At 34.3% G+C, this 23,752-nt stretch overlaps 1 protein-coding gene across 1 annotated transcript in view; it reads right to left on the bottom strand.

Annotated features, from left to right (window-relative positions):
• Positions 1-788: 788 nt before the first annotated feature.
• LOC124456230 overlaps positions 789-23,752 on the bottom strand; it is a 156,674-nt gene continuing 133,710 nt past the window's right edge. The window contains exons 5-12 of the mRNA XM_047006715.1: positions 8,497-8,693; positions 6,043-8,307; positions 4,020-4,717; positions 3,001-3,930; positions 2,694-2,778; positions 2,296-2,368; positions 1,021-2,138; positions 789-847 (exon numbers count right to left, since the gene is read on the bottom strand). Of these exons, the coding sequence (XP_046862671.1) occupies positions 789-847; positions 1,021-2,138; positions 2,296-2,368; positions 2,694-2,778; positions 3,001-3,930; positions 4,020-4,717; positions 6,043-8,203 (5,124 nt within the window). The 5' untranslated portion in view covers positions 8,204-8,307; positions 8,497-8,693. The remainder of the gene's footprint in view (positions 848-1,020; positions 2,139-2,295; positions 2,369-2,693; positions 2,779-3,000; positions 3,931-4,019; positions 4,718-6,042; positions 8,308-8,496; positions 8,694-23,752) is intronic.

Genomic DNA, 23,752 nt, shown 5'->3' with positions numbered 1-23,752 from the left:
GTGGGCGATAAAGAATTTTTGCTCAAAATATGAAGATTATTGCAATTCAACAATGACGTTTTCAGTTGACGTTTGTGATGAAAGAAACATCAATGAAACTTGACCGAAATAATATGACGTCAATTGAATCGATCAACGACTATCATCTCAGAAACAATCTTTTTTGAAAAAGCGATCAAGATGTTTACGATATTGCATTCTATGCACATTCTTAGAAGTCCTTCAGCTCTATGCAAGTTTTGCCGCATTTAGCTCCGTTGAAATCAATAGCTTTTTTAGGGGTAACATGAATATATGATTCCTCTTTTATTGTATGGGCCCCGTCCAAACATGTACGTTTTACGATTTCTAAACTTTTCGTTATAGTGGATTGTTTTTACAAAGATTGCATACATTCGTAAAACAATCCAGGTACTGATTTCCATATTTTTCTTAAACTTAGTAAGTTTATCAAACTTCTTTATTTGCAATGCTTCTTTGAGTTAAGATCGACTTTGTTTGACTTACAAGATGTCTCAATAAGCGTTTACATATATATTATCGGTATAAATTATGATTGGGACGTTTGCGCATACGCGTGCAGCTACATTAGAAAAGGTAAATAAGTATTCGAAATAAATAATAATAAAAAATAGCAAATGATTATTCATGAAGAAAAGATATTTTGTCCACCAGCGGATCCAATTAGAAAACATTCAGAAACAATCTTATGTCTCCTTATTTCTTGTCAATGTTAGTAGAAACTTGTGCTATCGTTTGGTTTTGTTCCAATTACACTGGATTGCTTTTTAGACCTCTGATCTGATGTATTTACAATTGTTCAATTTAACAGCAGTTAAAGCTTTATCTAATTTCAAACATATGAAGGTCCTCATACTTGGACCTTCAAATATCACATTATCACCATCACCCCCCCATCACCTTCAATACCACTATCATAACCATCATTATCACCACCACCATCATCATTACCACCATCATCATCACCACCATCATCATCATTACCGCCATCATCATCACCACCATCATCATCACCATAACCATCACCATCAACATTACTGCCATCACCACCACCACCATCATCACCACCATCATCACCACCATCATCAACTCCATAATCATTATCATCAACATTACCACCATCACCACCATCATCATCATCAATATTACCAACATGAACAGAACTACTCTCACCATCATCGACATCATCATCATCATCATCTATTTCACATACACCATATGCAAATGGTTGCCATTTTCTTTGTCTATCCAAAAAATAAACAAGTGCACCAGAGTCACCTTTTTTTAGAAATTGGCAATTACTTCTGACCTTCACTGCATTTTGAAAAATGATTTCTCTCTCGATTTCATTTGAAGGCCTTGTCAAGTGAGTAAAACTTCGCTCACTTATAAATCCAATGTTATGATAATCTGTACGAACTCTCACAGATTCACCCCTCTCTTCGATTCTGTCGCAAAGTTCTTCACTTGCCTCACCTAAAGTCAAGTCAAAGCATTCCATGTCATCTGCTCCAAGCTCCTGAAAACAAAGTTCATCACCGATGAAAATTCTCACAATATCAACTTCTTCGTCAAAATGACCAAACACGCCATTAGGAAAAGAGGGAAGTAGAAATTCATTACCACTGTTTGGTAGTTTGTAAAAATAATCTGTACCTTCATTAAGGTGTTTAACGGCATCGCGAAAGGCCAAAAAGTCTTTTTTCTGGTTAAAAGTCAATGCACTGTCCACCATGTCATTTGCGCCACAAGCAACATGTGCGCATGTCAAGGCGTAATACTTATTGTTTTTGCTACAGAACATTGTCATTGTACCATGAGAGCCCCTGGTTGATTGGTTTTCCAAAACAACATCATTAAGTCTTTGCATTGGATTTGGTGCATCATCATTTTGAACAGCGCGGAAGTTTGATAAATAACGAATCTTTGGTTTTTTGTAAGGTTTACGCCTGATTTCAATGAATTTTGATGCTTGCCATTCAAATATCGTGTCAATTTCTTTCTTTAAATCTTCATCGGACCTTTCTTCAACACCATCAACTGTGATATACAAATGAGGATATGGTATAACTTTGTTTTTTCTTACTGTTCCATAGTTGCCACATATCCACGATATGCTTTATAATAAAATGAAAAATAGGATAAAGAATCTAAATTAAACAGAATGCGCCTATAAGTATCTATAAACCTTTGTTATCTATTCATATACTAATTTGTCCTATCTTACAGCTAACACAGACGATGACACAAGGAATTTTGTTTTCCTAAACATACCTTTTGAATTTTTCATGAACGTCTTTTTTGATGTTGTAATGTTCATCAAGAAATTGGCTTTTCAAATTAAATCCTATGAAGAAATGTTTAATAATGGTTGACCAGTAACGATTTTTTTAAATAAGGGAAGACAATTAAGGAAAGAGGTCTAGGCTTCAGATACTAGAAGAACTGTGAAGAGGTCTGGGGACAATTTACCTAAGGAGATTTGGGTTTTGTTGACGTAACCGGCTGACCACCTAAATTTTACGTAACAGATCGGTCCTTCGCTCGACATGGTAGATGAAATTAAATTTAAAGTTTATGGTAAAAAATTGCGTTGAAAGTTTTACATCAACCCATATTTAGCTAACAGAACTTTGAGCTTGTATATCAACCCCCGGTTATCATTCTTGTACCTGGAAATCCAGGGGGAGTTGGAGGGCATTGTGTAAGATCAACATCTTTTCCATCCTTTACAGCTTGAATGTCAATATCGAAGTCCTAAACAAAAGTTTTAATAGATCACTTATGCAACAAATAGAGCTCTAATTCAATCTCCAACATCACGGACATAGCCTACTACAACGAGATTAAGGATTAGGCTTAGGGATTAAGATTAGGAATCAATTTCGCGCATTTGTAGAACACCATAAAACGACCTGTGGAGAATAGATTACAATGCTTCCATTAAATTTCATTTCCATTCCTTTAGAAGTAACTCACCTTCGATATAATCATATATTTTTTTGCATTTTCTTTGTCACCAGTTCTGTTACAATCGCGAGCAGCCAATTTATACTGATCTCTCTTTAAAGTAAGTCCTTTTAATGTCTCTTCAAGTTTACTATCTTTTTCACGCTGGGGTGGCATTGGAGAAACCGGTTGTGTTCTTGGAGAAACTGTTGGTGTTCTTGAAGGATCTGCGGTTGTTCTTGGAGAAACTGTTGGTGTTCTTGAAGGATCTGCGGGTGTTCTTGGAGGAACTGTTGGTATTCTTAAAGGATCTGGGGGTGTTCTTTGAGGAACTGTTGGTGTTCTGAAAAAGTTCTTGAGTTCTGGTTTGTTTTTCAATTCTTCATTTGACCTGACCGCAGCATGTACCCGAACAGGGAGATTAGGAAATGTTCGGAGAAAATACGCCCTGTAATCGCCAATCTTATAAAATGGTTCTGGTTGTGGTAGAGGTCGATCGTCCCAATGCTGGCGAGTATTTCGAATGAGCCTTAAGCATTCTGCCCATGAAGATGTATAACGGACCTTATAAATTTTTCCATTTTTCTCGTACGTGCGAAAATAATCATAGACATCCCAATTAATTTGACTTTTCCAAAGTACGCATTCGCTATTCAATTGTTGAACGACACTTGACTGGAGATCATTTGTCTTAATCTGATGAAGATTCCCAACTTCACATAACATTTCAAACTTCTCATCATCTGAAATGAGAAATGGGTGTTTTAATGCTTCGTTAGAATATGGTCTGTCTTCAGGTTTTAGATTTAACATCCACAACAGAAGGTCCTTTAATGTTTCATCCTTGATTTCTTTCAAACCAACAGGGTTTCCATTCAGCATGTTGTGTAGTCTATACCGTTGAATTCCAAAAGGATGTTTTCCTTTTGTTGTTACATAATAAGCTAACATCCCTGCATTCTAAAATAATAAAAAGCGTTACATCAAAATGCAATTTAACAACGTTGAGTTTGTTTACAACTTACAAATGTTTACATTCCTACACTTACATATACATCAGACCTTCTTTTGTCACGCGCTTTGTTTACTGAATCATCATCTTCGCAATATGATTCAGGAGCTATCCAATGCTGGGTTCCCATGGAAGAATTGCTTTTATATGTTGTCGTGTCATTCTTCATTATTCGACTTATGCCAAAGTCAGCTATCAGAAATTGACTTTTTGAGTCTCGCAGAACATTGGAAGGCTTCAAATTCCGATGTAGAATAGGATTTGGGTCGCTATGAAGATCAGCTAATCCTTTTAAAATTTGTCTAAGAATATCAGGAAGAGCTTTTTGAAGATCATGCAAAGTAGAATCTTCCACAAACTTCACCAGTGATTCTTCACATAAGTCTAAGATCAAATAAACATAATCCGTTCCAGTATCTTCTTCTAAGTAGAAATAATTCACAACATATTTCGACTTTTTTGCTTTAATATCATTCAAAATTTTCTTTTCTTGCTGTGCAAGCTGGATAAAGCTATCTCGATGTATTCGTTTGACTGCTTTACCGTAACCATCCTTACCCAGTCCAAGATAAACACGGGTTGCATTACTTCCTTCGCCAATGCAAAACTCTTCTGAGAATATTACACGTACATTGCCCACAACTTTAACCTCAACACTGGGATTGCGCCCATATTCAATCAATTTTAAAAACAATTCTCTATGTTTCGTTGATTCATCAATGTATTTCCACTCTTCTAGATAAAAAGATTATAATCAAGGGTCAAAGAAACAAAATAAATACATTAAAATAGCTTAAATTTCCCCAATTAGGAAAGGCTACTGATACCGTACACTTTAAAAAAACGTATTAACAATCATTAGACATATCATAAACTTTTTAACTGGTAACATTCGAGGTTAGCTTATACCAAACAATTAATCACAAAAACTTCTCTCTGAAGTAATTTCATGAATTTTTCTTAAGGAGTAATCTTGCGTTTTTCAAAAATATTAAATTAAAATTTTGAGAGCATATAATTTTAGAGACTAAAAAATTTTTCATATCAAAAGATAACAAAATAGCTTCATTTAATTTTTCTTTCTATTCTCGACACTCGTCTTTTACATAGACTATCTTATTTTTGTTACCAAACATTAACATTGCAGTTCGATCTCAACAACTATTCTCGCAAACCTTCTTTGGACATCTTAAAGTGCTAATAAAACGAAATTTTTGCTAGTTAAATTATATCTGTATTAAGCAGAACTTTTGAAATGACAGAGTGCTTTCTAAAACCTTTACTGCATGACTTTTTTCATTCTGAAAATACTGAAGTCCTTGCAATTACTGGTGACATAATATTGCATGCAAAATGAGTCGCTACAATGTTTCAAATACCCTCAATTTTCCTGACAACTTTACGTTGATAATGGTACGCAGTAATTTATATCTTTAACACACCAAATAGAAGGAAACTCCGCCATGTTAAAATAATGTATCAGCAAATATATTTAATACATCTAGTTCTCATTATGCAATGTGACAACAGATAAATCGGACATAATAAAAACTTCATATCTCCAGAATGTAAAGTGATATCTCCAGAATGTAAAGTGATATGCATAAATTAGTGCAGGAAGTCATTATCATTATAAAATGTCTGTTCAAAAAAAGTATAACACAGATTGCTGAATTTTCGTTTCGGGCATTTCATGCTTTAACTCTAAATTATCTAACACGTATTGTTTCTCTTATTCACCTTGGTAAAGTGAACCTTTATTTCTGCAAACTCAAAGTCTATTTTGAATAATGTACTATACATATAGTGCAGTAAAAAGTTTGAAAAACAAAGGTATTTTGAAAGATGTACTATACATATGGTGCAGTGAAAAAGTTTAGAAAACAAAGGTATTTTGAATAATGTACTATACAGTCACTATAAATATATGACAATCTCCGAGAAGAAAATTTGTTGGTGAGATAAAACATTTTGAGTTTACTACTTTAGAGTATATTCAGTAAACACATACAGTAAAACTATAAAGTTTAGTACATAACGTCAAAGTGGAAAAACCATACCTAATGGTAATTCAGAGCTAATGGTATGCATGTCATTGTCTTCCACACTCCTTAACCTCGCACCAACCACTTTGACAACATCTGCCCAACTATAGTCAACATTTTCGTCACATTTTGACATATGATAGATACCATTCTTCAAAGCATATCTAATCATAGCAATGTTCATCTGATCTTCTGAAATGTTCCTACGCTTAATTTGTTCAAACACTTTCTCACAAACACGCCATAAGAACTTATGACCATTTTTTGGATCAACTGTAAACTCATGCTGTTCGTAACCATCTGATTTCAACCAATCAATTAGAGATTTGTGATACACGGTCAAATAATCATCGTAAATTGGCAAAATTTGAGATAACGGTTCAATGATTTTACTGCGGATTTCAAACTTGATGTCATCAGAAAAACCTAAAAAGCTGAACAGGAAAGTTAATGGTAAAAACTCCCGAGAGGCAGCCAACAATTCAAGAAATTGCACGAAAGTAGTTTCTGAGATAACAGATTTTTTGGTACTTTTCTTCGTTAACAATTCTTTTACTCTTTTGAATTGCTTTGTGTAAACACCGCTTAACCCACTAGGGACCAATTGCTCAATTTTCTCGTCTGTAAGCTCAATTTCTTCTTTCTTTAAGCTCAGTTGTGCGTGATAAGCGTAAAGAAATGATCCCTCACATTTTTTAACTAATGACGGAAGAAGGTAGCGATTTTTCTGCACCCGATCATTCAACTGATGTCTCAAATACTTGTGCAGGTCTTCTTCGTTGTTTACATCACGAGGATGAGTTGTAATTTCCACAGGATTCCTGTCTTTCAACTCCTTTTGAACAGGAAGTTCTGGACGACTGGTGATGAAGATTTTAATCCATTTAGGCAGTCGGTCAAACTCTTCTACAATCAATTCCAACAATTCACTTTTGCCATCAACTTGGCTTTCATCTAAGGCATCAATAACCAAAAGCATTGGCTCATGACCTTCCAATGAATGCAATGGATTATTTAATAAAACAAGGAATTCATCGGTGATCGATTCTTTGGAATTGTTTCTCTGTAATTCTTCATTCAGTTTACTTTTAAAATTTGATATTGTATCACACATGCTACTAGCCAATGATTCTATCAATTTTCGAGGATTTCTATAATCTGATCGATTATATCTGCAGAAATGACAAGCTGCAAGTTTCTTCTTCTCAGAATAACGTCGACACACCTCAGCAGCAAACACACTTTTACCAACACCAGGACCGGCAATTAAAATCATGACATTAGTAGCATCTTCACTTCTATCTTTAAACCAAGTGTCGAGTTTTTCAAATAACCATTGTCTAGTGCCTTCAAGGTATTTCATGCTAAGATCTTTTATAAGACCGTTGAATTTACACTTTCCAAGCTTTTCGACATCTGAATATGTTTTGTCCTGTAATATTTTTTTTACTTCTGCTACATCAGCTTTTGTTTTCTTTACATCCTCATTTATGTTCGTAACTTTTTTTGCCATCTCTTGTTTCATCTCTACAACATTTCTTTCTATTACTTTCACATTTTCTTTGACTTTTTCAGTGACATCAATAAGCTGCTCCTCTTTTTTATACCATTCTTTTAACATTTTAGTATAATTTGCCTCATCGGTAGTGAGGGGAGCTTTCTTTAATTCATCTATTTCAGTTTGTTGAATACCCAGACCAACCAATGCTTTTGAAATTTCCTGCCACAAATGCTCAAACTCACTGTCATCTACACTAGTCGTGGTTATGTGACTGTACACTTTGTTTCGATAAAACTTTATTCTTGCAATATTTGCTGAGATTGAAGTATCTGAAGAGAAAGGAAGATTATCCCATCCACCATGTGGCGCTGTTAGACAACATATGTTACGCAATAAGACAGTCATTAATGAAATATCAAAGTTTTCAAGATCTGGCAAACCAGTTGGTGGATAAAGAAGGTTCCATTGCTCTTTGTTGATGACGCTTCTTTTTCTTAATGATTCCAATTTACTTTTATTTGAGGCTTTATTAAGTTCATCGCTTAGGTTTGACGAACGCAAATTTAAAATAAACTGCAATGTTGTTTTCAAAGCTTGTGTTCCTTTATTTATCAAGAGTTTACTTAAACGAGATCCGTTTGCTTCAATCTTCAGTTTTTGAGGTGGTGAAGCCATTTTCAAACAAGAAGTTTATTTAGAATATAATGCTGTAAATACTCTGAATTACTTTAATGAACAATGTTTGGTTTTAATCGAGAAGCCTTTGTTTGAATTTCAAACTAAAAACGAAGAAAAATAATGGAAAAAAATAGGTTACAAAACTTTAAAATTAAATAAATCAACCGCCAACTGAAAAACTTATATCAAAGTTCAAATATAAAACGTTAGTAAAAGCTGTGATAGTGATAGTAAAGCTGAGAGTAGCTAAACAATGTTTTAAAATCAATGTTTTATAGAATTTTACTTACCAAATATGACCCAAAACGACTATTTCTACGTTTCAACACTTATTTCTTCGTTGCACAACGTAAATTCACAGTTTTATAATGAAATATTTCTTCATTTTTGTCTTTCGTTGTATTGTAGTGTAGACGTGTGTATTCAAATGTAAAGGATGGGCTCATCACGAGATCATTCTGATTCACTTCCTTGTAATTGGATACAGCTGAAATGTAGACATCATGTTCATTGTCCATATATGGTTCTCACCAGATTTATGTTTTTTAAATAGACTTTTATAATAAATTACCAATATGATTCTGAAAAATTATTAGAATAGAAAATAGGCCAAAATTTATCTAAACATCGATCCAAATGGCCATTTTTTGTCAAAGTATGAGTTTCCAAACCAAAGATTAGCAGTTATAGTCAGACAATAGCTGGTACCACTTGAGTCAGTCATTTTCAAACGAATAAAAGGATCATTAAAAAAATACATAAATTATGTTGAATTCTTTGTGGCTTTAACCGTTTTGTGCTCATAAAAATTGGAAAAACTGAAAAACAGCAAAAGAAATGAGCAACAGACAGTTTTTCTGGCAACGTGACCTGGATTGTCGTAAATTTTATCAATTTATCAATAATAATAATATGGACGATGTAAAACTTATCAGTATAAAATAGTATACGGGAAGAAATTTTCATAAATAATCATAACAAGTGAAGTATCTTTCTCTTTCTTTAAGCAGGAACATTACTAAAGAAGTAAGAGCATGGTAAAATGGGAACTATTTACGTTAAATTACGCACATGCATTTATCATGGGAAGTTTAAAGCATTGAGTTGCTGAGGAAGACCTTCTTTCCAATCGTGGCAAAGAGGAAACTTTTTAATTTTATCTTGTTGAATGTTTAGTATATATAGAGGCTGCAAACGCTGTTTCTGGTTGTTTCAATACGCATTTTTGATGGTCGCATTTTATCGACGCATTTGATGAATGCATGGTAACGCATTGAGTTGAAGTCTTGAAGATACGAATTGGATAAGCATTTTTTGATATTAATACTCATGGTAATGAACCAACGTTTGTCGTCAAAAGAATCGTGATTTAGCATCCCGCACAACAGAAATCTTAGGTTGTGCGACAATGGCACTATAAATCTATAATTCCATTTCGTCACTGTTCTACGTCACTAGGAAGTCATGTGAGATAGAGCGCGCGATATCAAGATCAGTTCGAGCGTAGATTTCACAGCGATCAGTTACAAAAAGTTCCTTTCCACACTATATTACAAATTTCTTGAATTATGGCTTCTACAAGTGAAGAGTATACGACAAGAGATGATGTCGGAGATCAAGCAGCACTCCTGGGTTTTGCTGAACACGATGATCAAGGTGAAATGATGGAAGAAAGCGAAGAAGTGCAAGTCACATCAAAGAATTTGAAGGTGGCAACCGCCCTTTGTAGGATGAGTGAAGCAATGACTGCAATGAGTGAATCCTCTAGTATCTTCTACAGTAGAATCTACTCGTAAGAGAAAAGCAAGTGCTTTAATTCCTTAATCAGGGCATGATGCAGATTGTGAAATCTTGTTGGCACAAAAACGAAGAACCTTCGACCAAGCGTAAATCTGAAGCAGAACAACTAGCAGTGGACCCGTTGCTGGAAGACATTTCGCAGACTCTAGACGAAACCGAGAAAACTTCACCAATCGAAAACGAGAAGCTCGCCTCAATTATCAACCAGCGTTGGCTGGATAAGCTTAGTGACGAGCAATTGAAGAAAAAACAGGCTAAATATTTTAGGCCTAAGAACTGCGATCCCATTATTGTACCTAAGGTAAGCCCCTAAATTTGGGGAAAATTAGACCGCACAGCTAGAGGGCGTAATTTACAATTGAGTGCCATTCCATCAGATACGAATGTTGGTCGTGTAGCAGCACAAAACACGAATGATCTGTTGGTTGCTCGAAATAAGGGCAGCGAACTGAATATTGATAATCTTTTTCGTATGAACGCTGATATCATAGCGATCCTGGTACATGTAAGTTTTGAATTGTCTCAACGACGACGTGACGCTATACGTCCCAATCTCCATCGAGAATTTAGTACTTTATGCGCATCGCATGTTCTCATTACGGAATATTTGTTTGGAGATGAAATGCAAACCCAAATTAATCACATTCGCACTCCAACAAGATTGGCAACGCGACAACAAGTTCTTCTAATACCACTTGGCAGCAACATTCCAAACAAGGGAAACGACAATGGCGCCCTTTTTATCCTGTCATCAGGGCAACACCATCGGTCGAAGATGAAACAATTCGAGAAGAAACGATCGGACACAATGAATGATTGCAAGTAGGAAGGACTGAATTTTTAAAAAATTTTAAGACTGTACAGGTGAACCAGTATTCTTCTTTTGTACCCACGCTAATAGCGTATTTAAATAAAAGCTTGGAGACCTATCAGGCTGGCAGCATATCATATTTTTCAAGTGCATGGGAAACACTCACTTCTGATAAGAAAATCTTAGAGACAGTGTCAGGAAAAAAATTGAATTTGACACAATTCCGATTCAAAGAGCTTTACCCAAGCAAATACAGCTACCCGAGGTTGAAATGAACAATATTGATTTAGAAATAAACAAATTACGCAAAAAAAGCGTTTTGCAGATTTCTCACCCTGAATCGGGAATTTGTATCTCCAATTTTCACTTGCCCCAAAAAGACAGTCTTTTCGCATGATTCTTAATCTGAAATCCTTGAAAAGGCCTATCAGATATCACCATTTTAAAATAGAGTGTGTTTGGTCAGCTATTAGGCCTATGAAACCAAATTGTTTCTTGGCATCCATCGATCTCAAAGATGCTTACTATTCTGTACCTATTCACCCAGCATATCAAAAATTTCTCAAATTTTGGTGGAGAGGGAAACTATATAAATTTGTCTGTTTTCCTAACGGCCTAGCCATCTGCCCACGAAAATTTAGAAAACACCTCAAACCTGTTTTTTCAAATTTACGTCAAAAAGGACACATTTCGGTTGGATTTATTGATGATACTTGGCTGACATCCGACACATACGCTTCATGTGTTTGGAATATTCGAGATACCATCTGTTTATTTAGTGAAGTGGGGTTTTACGTACATCCGGATAAGTCAGTTTTAGTTCCCTCACAAGTAATTACTTTTTTGGGTTTCCGACTCAACTCAGTTCTTATGCGAATATCTGTGACGGCAGAACGAGCTGAGAAGATAAAACGCAGGTGTCATGAGTTGCTACAAGTTTCTCACCCAAAAATAAGAGATGTTTCTCTGGTTTTGAGCACTCTCACTTCGAGTCTCTTGGGCGTAATGTACGGTCAGTTGCATTATCGCTGGCTGGAAATGGATAAAATCGATGCCCTTAAGTTAAACCGGGGTAATTTTGACAAGACAATGACCTTGTCTTTAGAGGCCATACATGATTTACGATGGTGGCAGTCATCAATAGGCACGACATACAGGCAAGTTACTCACAATGTGTAGTGTTGCATATTTCAGTTATGTGTATGTTACCACTGCCTAGATAGTACAAGTTAACTCCTTTTATATATTTAAGCTTTATAACAATTAACATAACTAATAACGTAAATCCTATTAAATTAACATAAATTAATAAACATAACACAATGAACCTAGCATATGCCTAACAATAGATGCGTCGTCGACAGGGTGGGGCTGCTCCCTAAATGGTGTATGTGCAGGGGGTAGCTGTACGCTCTTGGAGGCTTCAAATCATATAAATTATTTGGAAATTCTTGCGGTATTGTTTGCCCTTGAGTCGTTTTCTTCAGAACAAAAGGTCAGCATGTTAAGGTATTAATTGATAATACTACCGCTGTAACTTGAATTAATCAAATGGGCACATGCCACTCAAGGTCTATTCACAAGTTGACATGCAATGTTTGGACCTGCTGCATTTCGTATGATATTTGGTTGACAGCAGCGCACATTCCAGGATTACAAAATGTCACTGCGGATGGAGAATCTCAAATATCACGCAGAAACAGAATGGCAGTTGAACTTGACTCTGTTTACGTGCGCCATTCAAAACTAGACGTAACTCCGAACATTGATTTGTTTGCGTCAAGGTTGAATAATCAAGTGAAACCCTATGTTTCATACCAACCTGACTCGTATGCTATATCTGTCAACGCCTTTACGATATCGTGGGCCATTTATACATTTCATGCGTTCCCACCTTTTAGCATAATTTCGCAAGTGTTACAAAAATAGTACAAGATAAAAGCACAGGACTAGTCTTAGTCCCTAACACAACACAGCTTTAATGCAGATGCTATAGCACATCCTGTTGTTTTACCTAGAGAAAGAATGATCTTAACTCTTCCAGCGCATTCGGATCAAATCCCCTCTCCATACAAAACTGGAGCTACTACTTTGCCATTTATCGGGGAACTCCTCGCTGATAGAGGCATTTCACCAGAGGCTTCTCAAATCATCCAGCAGTCTTGGCGGACCGGTACCAAGAATTACTATTCTACATACCTTAACCGTTGGCGACAATATTGCAACGCAAACAATATCGATCCTGTCGCGTCCTCTGTAGAAGAGGCATTAATTTTCTTACAAAATTATACCAGGAAGTTTTATCCTACAGCGGTATTAATACTGCAAGGAGCGCCTTATCTACTATCCTAATGCTACCAAGTGGCATCTCGTTTGATACACATCCACTCGTTGCTAGGTTTTTAAAGGTGTATTTGTTGCAAGACCAGCTCTTCCTAGATATGCCATGGTCTGAAACGTTTCAGTGGTATTCAAACATCTTCGAAATCTCCACCCTTCGAAAGATCTCAGTTTGAAATCATTAACACTAAAACAGTAATTCTTTTAGCTTTATTATCTGGTCAGCGATGCCAAACACTTCATGCATTGGATATTTCTCATATGGACAAGAAAGATCGAATAGTTTTCATGTGCACCAACTGCTCAAAACATCTAAACCTGTTAAGCATGCTGCTCCTTTAGAATTTCGGTCTTATCCACCAGAGCCTGAGTTATGTGTATTTAATTACTTGTCCCTATTTCTAAATTCCACTGCACCCATATGAAATGGTGCAAGACAACTCCTATTGAGCTATCAAAAACCTTATCATTCGGTCACTTTAGCGACCATTTCCCCATGGTTAAAATACGTGTTAAAAGATGCTGGTATAAATACTGAGGTTTACAGTGCACACAGTACTAGAACTGCATCAACTTCTGCGGCAAATGCATTGAATATTTCTATGAACACTATTATGAATGCAGTTACATGACGTAATGAACAAACTTTACAAACTTAATAAACCAATTGAGGCGAAGAATTTTGGCAATGATATACTCTCTGCAATTTGTGAGACATGAAATGTGAAATTTCAATTATATTGTTTTGTGATTAGTTATTGCTCATGTCCACATTGCTTTAAAATCTCACATGACTTCTTAGTTACGTAGAACAGTGACGAAATAGAATTAGAAAATTAAACGAGAGTTACCTGAAGTCGAAGTTTGATTGAAATTCTATGAGTTACTGTTCAGGAACTAGGAAGTCACCCACCCAAATACTAACTTGCTTCTTTTCAAATGATGTTAAATGCTACTTGCCTCCCCAATATGTATGTGGACATTCACAAATTTTTGAAAAACTGATCTTGATATCGCGCGCTCTATCTCACATGACTTCCTAGTTCCTGAACAGTAACTCATAGAATTTCAATCAAACCTCGACTTCAGGTTAGTCGAGTTTAATTTTCGAATTGGACATGTTCCCCTCTACATAAATTTTCACGTATTCCCATTTTTCTATAGACAAGTATAGTTTGTATAACTCCTACGGTATAAAAGTTCTGGCACCCACACGCAACATTTGGTATTATTGATAGTAGATGTCAACTAGATACATACAGAAAATGTACTTAGAATTAGATATAAGTAAAGTATCATTACCGATTGTTCACGTTTATATCCAGATCGCAATGACTCGAATATTTTCCATAAAGAGTTAGAAGTACTAATAAATTACGCGTTCGTAAGTTTACATTAACAAAAATATTGTTTCGATTCTTGGGGACAGCCACTAGTGTCGGTTACAGTTTATAAAGAAAAAGGAAGCATCATATATATAGAAATTACTCTGTTATTCTGCTTTTCCCCATACGTTTGAACAGGTTTTACTGTTCCTTTACCATCCAGCTTATTTTCAATAGTTAGAAAGTTGGTATATCAACTTAAATATGATTTCTCATGCATGTTCGTTCATACATTATCGAGATGCTTTAGTAGCAAATTTGTTATGTAGAATTAGTAATATAGTTTCAGAATCTCGCTTTACTTTCAACAAATTATCTTTGTTTTAGCAATAAGACTTCATATATGACGACCGTGTAGACAAAATTATGTTTGCTTTAGTTCTTTACATGTCGCATACCTTACAAAGACGAGAGATTTAATATAAAGTACGCGACCACATAAATATCAATATCACTAAAAAATAGCGATCTTAATTCATACCTTATTGTTACAACAATCTTTTATCCATGTAAGTTTTGTTTCATAAACACATTTAAATAACGAACGAAGATGAAGAGTGAGCCAGGATTTCCTTTAACAAACAGTATTATAAAACATTTATGACATCTGTGTAGAACATTCTAGTTATATAACTAAGTATACATCACTGACTAAAAACAATTGTTATAGAAATAAAAATACAAAAATAAGAATCTCACGCAAAGTACATAATAACATTGAGATTAGTCAAATTCCGAAGGACTACTGCTAAATCTTATAAAGTTTCACAAGTTTTAACGCAGGAATAGAGAATCACCTATCTAAGACAGGATTTCAATGCCAATGATTAAGACATTATTTTCGAAACTGTGAATGGATTTTTCCCTTCATTGAGCAAAAATCCGTACATGCATATTCTTGCACAAGTCAGTTCATATTATAAAGAAACTTTGTTATTAAATAAACCATTGTAACTTACGAATACATTTCAAACATCAACTGCACGCAATTATCATTACTTAGCTATGAGAAAGGACACTGTCGATACAACAGGAAAGGATGTAATGAAAATAGTCATTAAGATAATGCTAGTGTCTGTGTATTTGGTGTTATCATTTCTCTCTATATCATTGCGAATGTATTTGGTATAGACATAAAACATCTCACTTCATGGTAGGAAAGAAAATTGTCGAATGGTGTGTGCTAATATTATTAGGCTAAGCGTATTACCGTGAGTAATGTAAAAATTTGTCTCATTGCTCATGTTTAAAGCAATATTTTAAGTAAAAAGGACTCCTTAGTGAGATGAAAGAATCATGGAGTTTTCATCATGTACGCAAATCACACTTCCATACTGTTTAAAATTATTTTTATTTTCTCGCTAAGTCGGTTGATGCGGAAGATTAAAAAAATTTGTCTCAGAAGATCTGACTGAGCACAAAACTTGCGTACATATTTCTTTCAAAATGTATGCCATTATATTTATTAAACGCAGTGTTTTGGGAAATATACCGAAAGGCCGAGAAATACAAAATAAACGTGAATATTCATGATAGCTACAATAAATAATGTTATGAGAAATGACTTCGCTTGGCCACAAATGTGGACACTGTTTTTTTTCCAACACAAAACGAGATGGGAGGGAAAACCGGTGGATCCGGTAAAAAACCCTCCAATAAATAAAAAGATCAAAATTTCGAAAAATTTAGTAAAATTTTTGTTGTTTTAAAATGTTTCATATTTTTGTTGTTTTCAATGATCCCGATGATCTACTTTAGCATGCAGCGTAGTCAGACCGTAGCTTCGTCGTTCGTATCTTAATTTGCAAAGCGACAAAAAAAGCGGCGACAAAAAAGTGGGCTGACTACACTATTTGTTTGTGTTTGAAGAAAAGAAATGAAATCATATGAAAAATTCATTCAGTACGTTCGACCAGATCATTCACAGACCAACAAACAATAAAAAATGAAATGACCAAAGTGACGTCTCGTGACTTGCATACAAATTATTTTTGATGTCTACTAGATTTCATTCTATCAAAATTTCTATGTTGCTTTATTAAGACCTTCATTAATAGCTGGCTTTCACTCGTGTGTTTGTCCGAAAATTTGACAATTGTGAAAATTTAGTTTTACGGAAATTTTTAACGGTTGAATTTAAAAATGCGTTATGCTGATTAATAGTATGCATAACGAAAGTCGCAAGTGGGAATCCTTCAATAAGGATGTTTGTTTCTTCGTGCTTCTGTCCAACTTGATCGTTCATTCAATGTCTAGTTATTACCCCTACAGACATAGCTACTCTATAAAAAACACATTATAAATGTCAGCATAATGAATGAATAAAAACAGAAATTATATATTTTAAAAAAGAACAAAACTTTAATACCTGATTTTCAAGCATTGCCCTGGTCCGTCTGATCCAGGCGTCTTAGTAGGTCTCTTCCACTTTTTACAGCGCAGTTTTACGTGTATATCGTAACGTGTATCTTGTGTATATCGTAACATTTTATCTTAAAATTTAATGAACCCTACTTGCAGCATTGCAATTTTGTTTATAAATGTTTAATAAAATTAGTAAAAAGTAGAGAGTGAAAGCCAGCTATTTTCTCACAGCAATTGAATGACTTTTTTTTTAACTAATATGGGTGTTTTTTATGATTATAGTTCAAATTAAAAAAATAGACCATCGGGATCCATTTTGAATACCTCATGCAGTTACTCATACCTATAAGTTAATTTTAATCCTTATCTACTCAACTTACAAACCACAAGACATAGATCATGTTTTTCCACTCGCTTGTTTTCCATCTTCGTAGATTATAGTCCAATCATTTCAATTTTAATGCTCACATGTACAAATGCCGTTATGGAATATCCATTCAATATGTTTATACCATTCCATACACAAAGTAATCGACGTAACCAATAAAGGTGCTACTGGTATTATGAATCACCATTTCGATAGATTGCTGTTTACAATGCACTCTTATGGTAACTTTAAGTGAAGGAAAAAAGATCACTTTAATACCCCCAGTTATATCATCACTCAAAGAATGCTTAGTGCAGATTTGATTTCCTATGAATGTCAGCTGACCACCTTTTGGTGGGCTCGTATAAAAATGGGGCCCATCATCATTATATGAACAAACAACTAACATCCACAAAGAATCCAAACTGCAAATGAACATTTTTCGCCATGAATCACCATGACACATGAGTAATGACAAACTAGTAAGAGTAATTGAAGTGAATGACACAGGTGGTAAAGGGACTTTCACAACTCTATCCATGTGGGATCTACAATATAAAAAAATATGAAACATATCTACGAGATTTCATGACGAAGAACTCTACATATGACGTTAGTTTGCGTTTTTAAATTCTTAATCAGATGTATTGCGAATGAGCAAATTGTTATATGTTTTCTTTTGACTATCCAAATGGTAGAACATTCACCAACATTGCACGAATAGCTTCAGCCGGTTGAGTTTGAAAGATGTAACAAGTTTCAAAGGATCAAAGGCTTTACATCGTTATCAAAGCATTTTACATTGAAAGCTTTCATATTATGAGTACTATCATTAAGACTAGTTGATTATTCCATGCAACTCATACTTCAGTACTTCGTCAGTAAAAAGACAGAATTCACCTTTCTTTCTACAACGTTAAAGTTACTAAGTTTCGGTTGTTAACATTTGTTTAAATTACGTCATGACTAAAATTTTTTATTGTGATTGGCTCCTTTGAGCTTTTCACCTTTCAAAGACAATAAGTAATCCTTCTATGTATTTGAACAAAAAATTCATTAGAATCTACAATTTTTGCATTTTAATGTCATTATGCAAAGCAAAGATGCATGATGTTGTAGGTTAAGATTCATGAGACGATAATGAATTTATATACTAGAGTTTATTTTTGTCCAAATATTCATTGAATCTTGCAGTCATATGTTGCTAAGTTAAGGTTAGGAAAAAATTTAAGGGCTTCTGTTATCCCCGAGGTTCTACTACTAAAAATATAGTAGAGTCGTAGAAAAACGAGCAAAAAACAATTACGGCTTTCGTTCATTGCAAGTCTACACCTTAATCTATGAAAGCTGCACTTCTATGCACTCAACCACAAAGTGCATTGGAGACAGATGGCAAATTTAGTTTATTTATATTCATTGCATATATTCAGTTATAACTAATGTGATATTGAAGAAACAAACCAGAAATCAGTAGCATCAATAAAAACCATTGAGAGTTTCACAAGAACAATAGAGATAAATCCAAAAACAAACTATCAATTATCGTCAGTTTAGACACTTACATTTGTAGTTTCCAGCCGTAGGATCTATTTTCATACTTGATTTTGAAGTTTCTTTTTGCTGCTGCTATCAACATTTAAGACGTAATACTGATAGTATATATCTGTACATCGTGGCTTTCAAATGTTTAAATATGTGCAGTATGTCCTTGTTCAGTAGCATTCAGATATTGGCGGTCTTGATTTTTTATCAACACGTTTAAATACATCTGCAATCAAATGAGACGTGTTTTGGTAACTTGTCTTCGAGGAGAGTTGAAGGCAACAACTTTATTTTTCTTGGCACAATCACAAATCTTTATACTTGTCGTCTATGTGTAAAGTCTTGTTCTATCTTATATGAACAACATTTACTTTCCATGACGCCTCGTGGTTTATATGTGGCTTGAAGTGAAAGGTATCTTTATAAATAGTGTTAAGCATGTCATTATATGTATTTGTTCCACATGATTGTTTAACCCTCTGGGAGCCGTGCCTTTTCAAAAGTTCTTACACATCTCGTTTGGTGATTGTTGCCTGTGAGCAACAACGGCCTCTATAGGGTTAAAATACATTGTTTGTACTTGAACAAATTATCGGATATCTATCAAATATAATTTTTAAAAACAAAACGTATTGTTGCCAAACAAAAGAACTAAGCTCTCCCTACATTAATATATATTAAATGCTAGTAACAATTGACCATTATTAAGCGATATTACGCCAATTATTTATTAATTAAATATAATTAGCCTATTAAATAACGCTAATATTATAATTTTGAGCTTGAAGATGTTGGTGACGTCAATCAGAACGCCCTTAAACCATTCTCAGAACCTTAACTTATCAAGATATGACTGCAAGATTCAATGAAGATTTCGTCAAAATTAAAGTCCAGTTTTTAAATTCATTAAGGTCTAATGAATCATAACCTACCCTACAACATCATGCATCGTTACTTTTGCATAACGACATTAAAACGCAGAAGAAATCGTAAGATTTTAACGATATTTTTAATTTAAACGCGTTGAATGAGGTCAAGACGTGGTCTCTTTATATTGACAACTACAGATTGAAAGATTTGGTCACAAAAATTTGGTTTAAAGATGATTTCTTTTGTTTGTATTCAAATTGTAAAAATAGACCACCGTGATCCTTCATAATAACCTCATATTATTTCAAACAAAATTTAACACATATCAACTCATTGAAATTCTATAAAACCTTGATCATGTTTTTCATTCTCCACTTTTCATCTTTATAGAGTATAGTAATTTTTCATACCTCAATGTAAATGTTCACATACAAATGACGCTATACAATGTTCTTTTAATAACTTTATATTATTAATTTATGGTGTAACCTCCCTATTTAACCCTTACAGTACAGATATCATGGACCGTCCTTTCACAACATATTTACCATATTTGCGGATACGAATGAATCCGGATACGTGTAGACGGGGCCTAAGATGCCTCGTTTTCAATTAGGTGATTCTCAGTTAGTAATGATTGTTTCAGTGTAAGAAAAGTCATTAAAATTCAAAAATGAAAAGATATAATATCGAGCTGTTTACATAGTTTGAGGTATCAGATTACTGTGAATGTGTAAGTGTGATGGTGATGTATAGTTAGGGTGAGGTGTTGAGACTAGAAAAGCTTAAGAGGGATGGAGCTGCCTTGGGTGTTCGAATATGTTGGAGCAGGATGAGATGATTTTAAAATCATCTGGAGAAGCAGGGTGGTTGGAGGAGTTACTATGAGAAAGAATACTTGACATTAATGAGTTAGTATAGCGTGTCATTTTTGATAAACCGACTACTATAACAAAATGTCAGAAATCCTCTCCGATTCCTCCAAATTTGAACTGATAAACGAAGACTCTGTGAAAGTCACCCTACAACGTGAAACCCAGTTGAAATCATTACTCAAACAACGCAAGAAAACGAAATCAATTGGTGAACAAACTTACAATACACGCTATCTGTAAGAAATTGCCACTTTATGTTAACGACAGCTTATACCACGAAATTGATGGTGTTGTTATGGGTAGCCACTTGGCCCTCTTTTTGCCAACATATTCATGTATTTCCATGAACAAAACTGAATGAAAAACTGCCCCCACAAATTCAAACCTATTCTCTACAGAGGATATGTCGATGATTGCTTTCTCCTTTTTAAATCACTTGAACACAGGTTTTAGTGGTGAACACAAAAAAGTTTTAAGAGGTTTATTTAATCAAAACATAGTCTAAATTCTTTCAAACCATCTTCATTGAGATGTCAAATTTTCTCAACAGCAAAATTCAAAAGAGACACGAAAACACGAAATTAAGTATTCCATAGCTATCTATGATAAACGTATGAAAAAAAATTTTCGTTGCCAATGTCCTTTAATACGGCAGATTGAATTATATTTACTGCAACTTGCTTATTGGGAAAGCTCTGGCTCCTTAGCTTGGGTAAACCATCAAGTATCTTAATAATCATATGTTCTGAATTTATAAATTTGTAAATGGGTGAATATATAAATGTGTACTTCATGTAAACCTGATGCAGCTGCATTTAACAACAAAGTCAACGTTTTTAACATTGCTTCTTTTAAATTTTAAAACTTCTAAGCATTTTTATACCATACTATCATCTCAAGGGTTTTTGACGTAAAATTTTTTTATGGAAAAAACAAATGCAAGATTGTCGGTGGGAGCTAATACGCATCTAGTACTGCTGACATGAAATTATACATCAGATATGTCGCCCACGATGCCTTATGGATACATTGACAAAAACGACAGTGTGATGTACGATCCTAAACTTCATAGTAAACAAATGTTTTTACCACTGATGAGACTCAAAGGTTCGACTGGAGATATAAATATATCGTGGAAAGTCGAGTTTCAACAAAGTTCATTCAAAGTATCTCCTGAATTAGGAGAAGTGCTTATGAAGGAAGGCCAGTGGAATTCATCTATGCGACTTCAATTTTACTCCATACCAGAAAATGAAAAAGACGTCTACATTTTTGTTCATTTGTTTACTATTTCTGGAGGGGCAAGTTTTAGGAACACAACCCAAGTGAAAATCGTGTTTTCTTCCAAATTCTTCGTATCGACGAAAACGAGGACTACAGACAAGAACAACTTGATTTTGAACATCGTCTTACCGTCAGTGGGTGCATGCTTTGGCTTAATCCTCATAATATCGGTAATAGTTATTCTGTACCGACGATGTTTCAGAAGAAGGTATGACACGGTTTAGGTAGGACCTTTCCTTCTAAAATTATTTACGTTGATTATTTTTAGTTAGACTTTCAAATTGACTTTCATTGACAAAATTCGGAAAAAGTTGATAGAAATATTACATTTTGCACCTGTTAACAGGAACCAATAGGACATTTGCACAACTACGATTAGCTTTCGTTCAAACCCAATAAAAATCGGACAAAGTCAGATTAGCTATACATAAATGATAAGTCAAAATAACTCTCAAATCAGACAAATTTTGCAAAATCCACAAAATAAAAGACCGCACAAATTTCAAACAAGTCTCCGAAAAATACATAAAGCTTAGCTATTCTAAAAAGTATTTCAGCCGATTACTGAAAGAAATATAGCACAAACACACTAAAAAACATCATCTTGTAAACTCAAGATTCGAGTTATTAACAAGAGACAAATCTACGATTTTAATTGAAAGGATATTTACTTTAAAATAGTGGAAATATCGTTTATAAATTTGTCTTTGTCAATATAACACGAATCTTGAGTTTTCAAAAGGATGTTTTTTGGAGTATTTTTCCTGTTGTAATAGCTATGCTAATTCCCTTTAGAAAATAGTAAACTTAAAAAATTTGAATTTTTGAAAATACATAAAATTTGAAATTGTTTGAAGCGATCGCACTTCGTGCACGCGTTCTTGAAACGTAATTTCATTTCTCCCAACTTTTCCGCGTGTTTCTATAACTCCATAGAAACACAGAAAATGTTTTTATTTCTAGATAGCATAGAAATGTCTAAGGCAGCATAGAAATGTTAACGATAAAAGCAAAACTTACGGGAAAACTTTTCCGCGTGTTTCTATAACTCCATAGAAACACAGAAAATGTTTTTATTTCTAGATAGCATAGAAATGTCTAAGACAGCATAGAAATGTTAACGATAAAAGCAAAACTTACGGGAAAACTTTTCCGCGTATTTCTATAACTCCATAGAAACACAGAAAATGTTTTTTATTTCTAGATAGCATAGAAATGTCTAAGACAGCATAGAAATGTTAACGATAAAAAGCAAAACTTACGGGGAAAACTTTTCCAGGTCCCAAATGCTACTTTGAACTTCAATGACAATTGCTTTAGATGAACTACTTGTTGCATTTAATAATTCTTTGGAAATTTGCACCCATCTTACCCTCCTTCTAGCCTAGGCTTGAAGGTGCACTCCCCCCTTCAAACATCACCTCAATCCATCACTGGACTAAAAACACAGTAATATCCTAGTGCCGATGACATGTATTGGTGAATATAAATCCTAAACTAATAAAACATTTACATTGTCAACAGATGATGAATCAGCAAGAACACAGATAATAATTAATAGTTTAGCAAATTCAATAATTAGCAGGGACTGATTCTCATGGGGTAGTGGCCACATAGCCATCCTAACAATGCCTATAAGGATAGCAAATTTGCCTACAAAGATTAATGTAGTAAGCCATAAACTAAAAGCAATGGTAAACTGATTTAAATGGTGCTCATTGACAAAAATATCTCATAATAATAGTATAAGTATAACAGAATTTAAAAAACATAATAGTCAATCCAGAGAAAGAGTGGCTAATGGATTATCAATAAAAATGTTTACTATGTTTCCCAATGAATGCCTGATTTTTAACATGTACTATGCAAATATTTTGTATTTAGTGACTGTCTAAACAATGAAATCAA

Source organism: Xenia sp. Carnegie-2017, unplaced genomic scaffold, assembly GCF_021976095.1.
Source record: "Xenia sp. Carnegie-2017 unplaced genomic scaffold, XeniaSp_v1 HiC_scaffold_44, whole genome shotgun sequence".
Lineage (NCBI taxonomy): Eukaryota > Metazoa > Cnidaria > Anthozoa > Malacalcyonacea > Xeniidae > Xenia > Xenia sp. Carnegie-2017.
The sequence above is the reverse complement of the archived record's forward strand: the minus strand, read 5'-3'. Positions and strand labels throughout refer to the sequence as shown.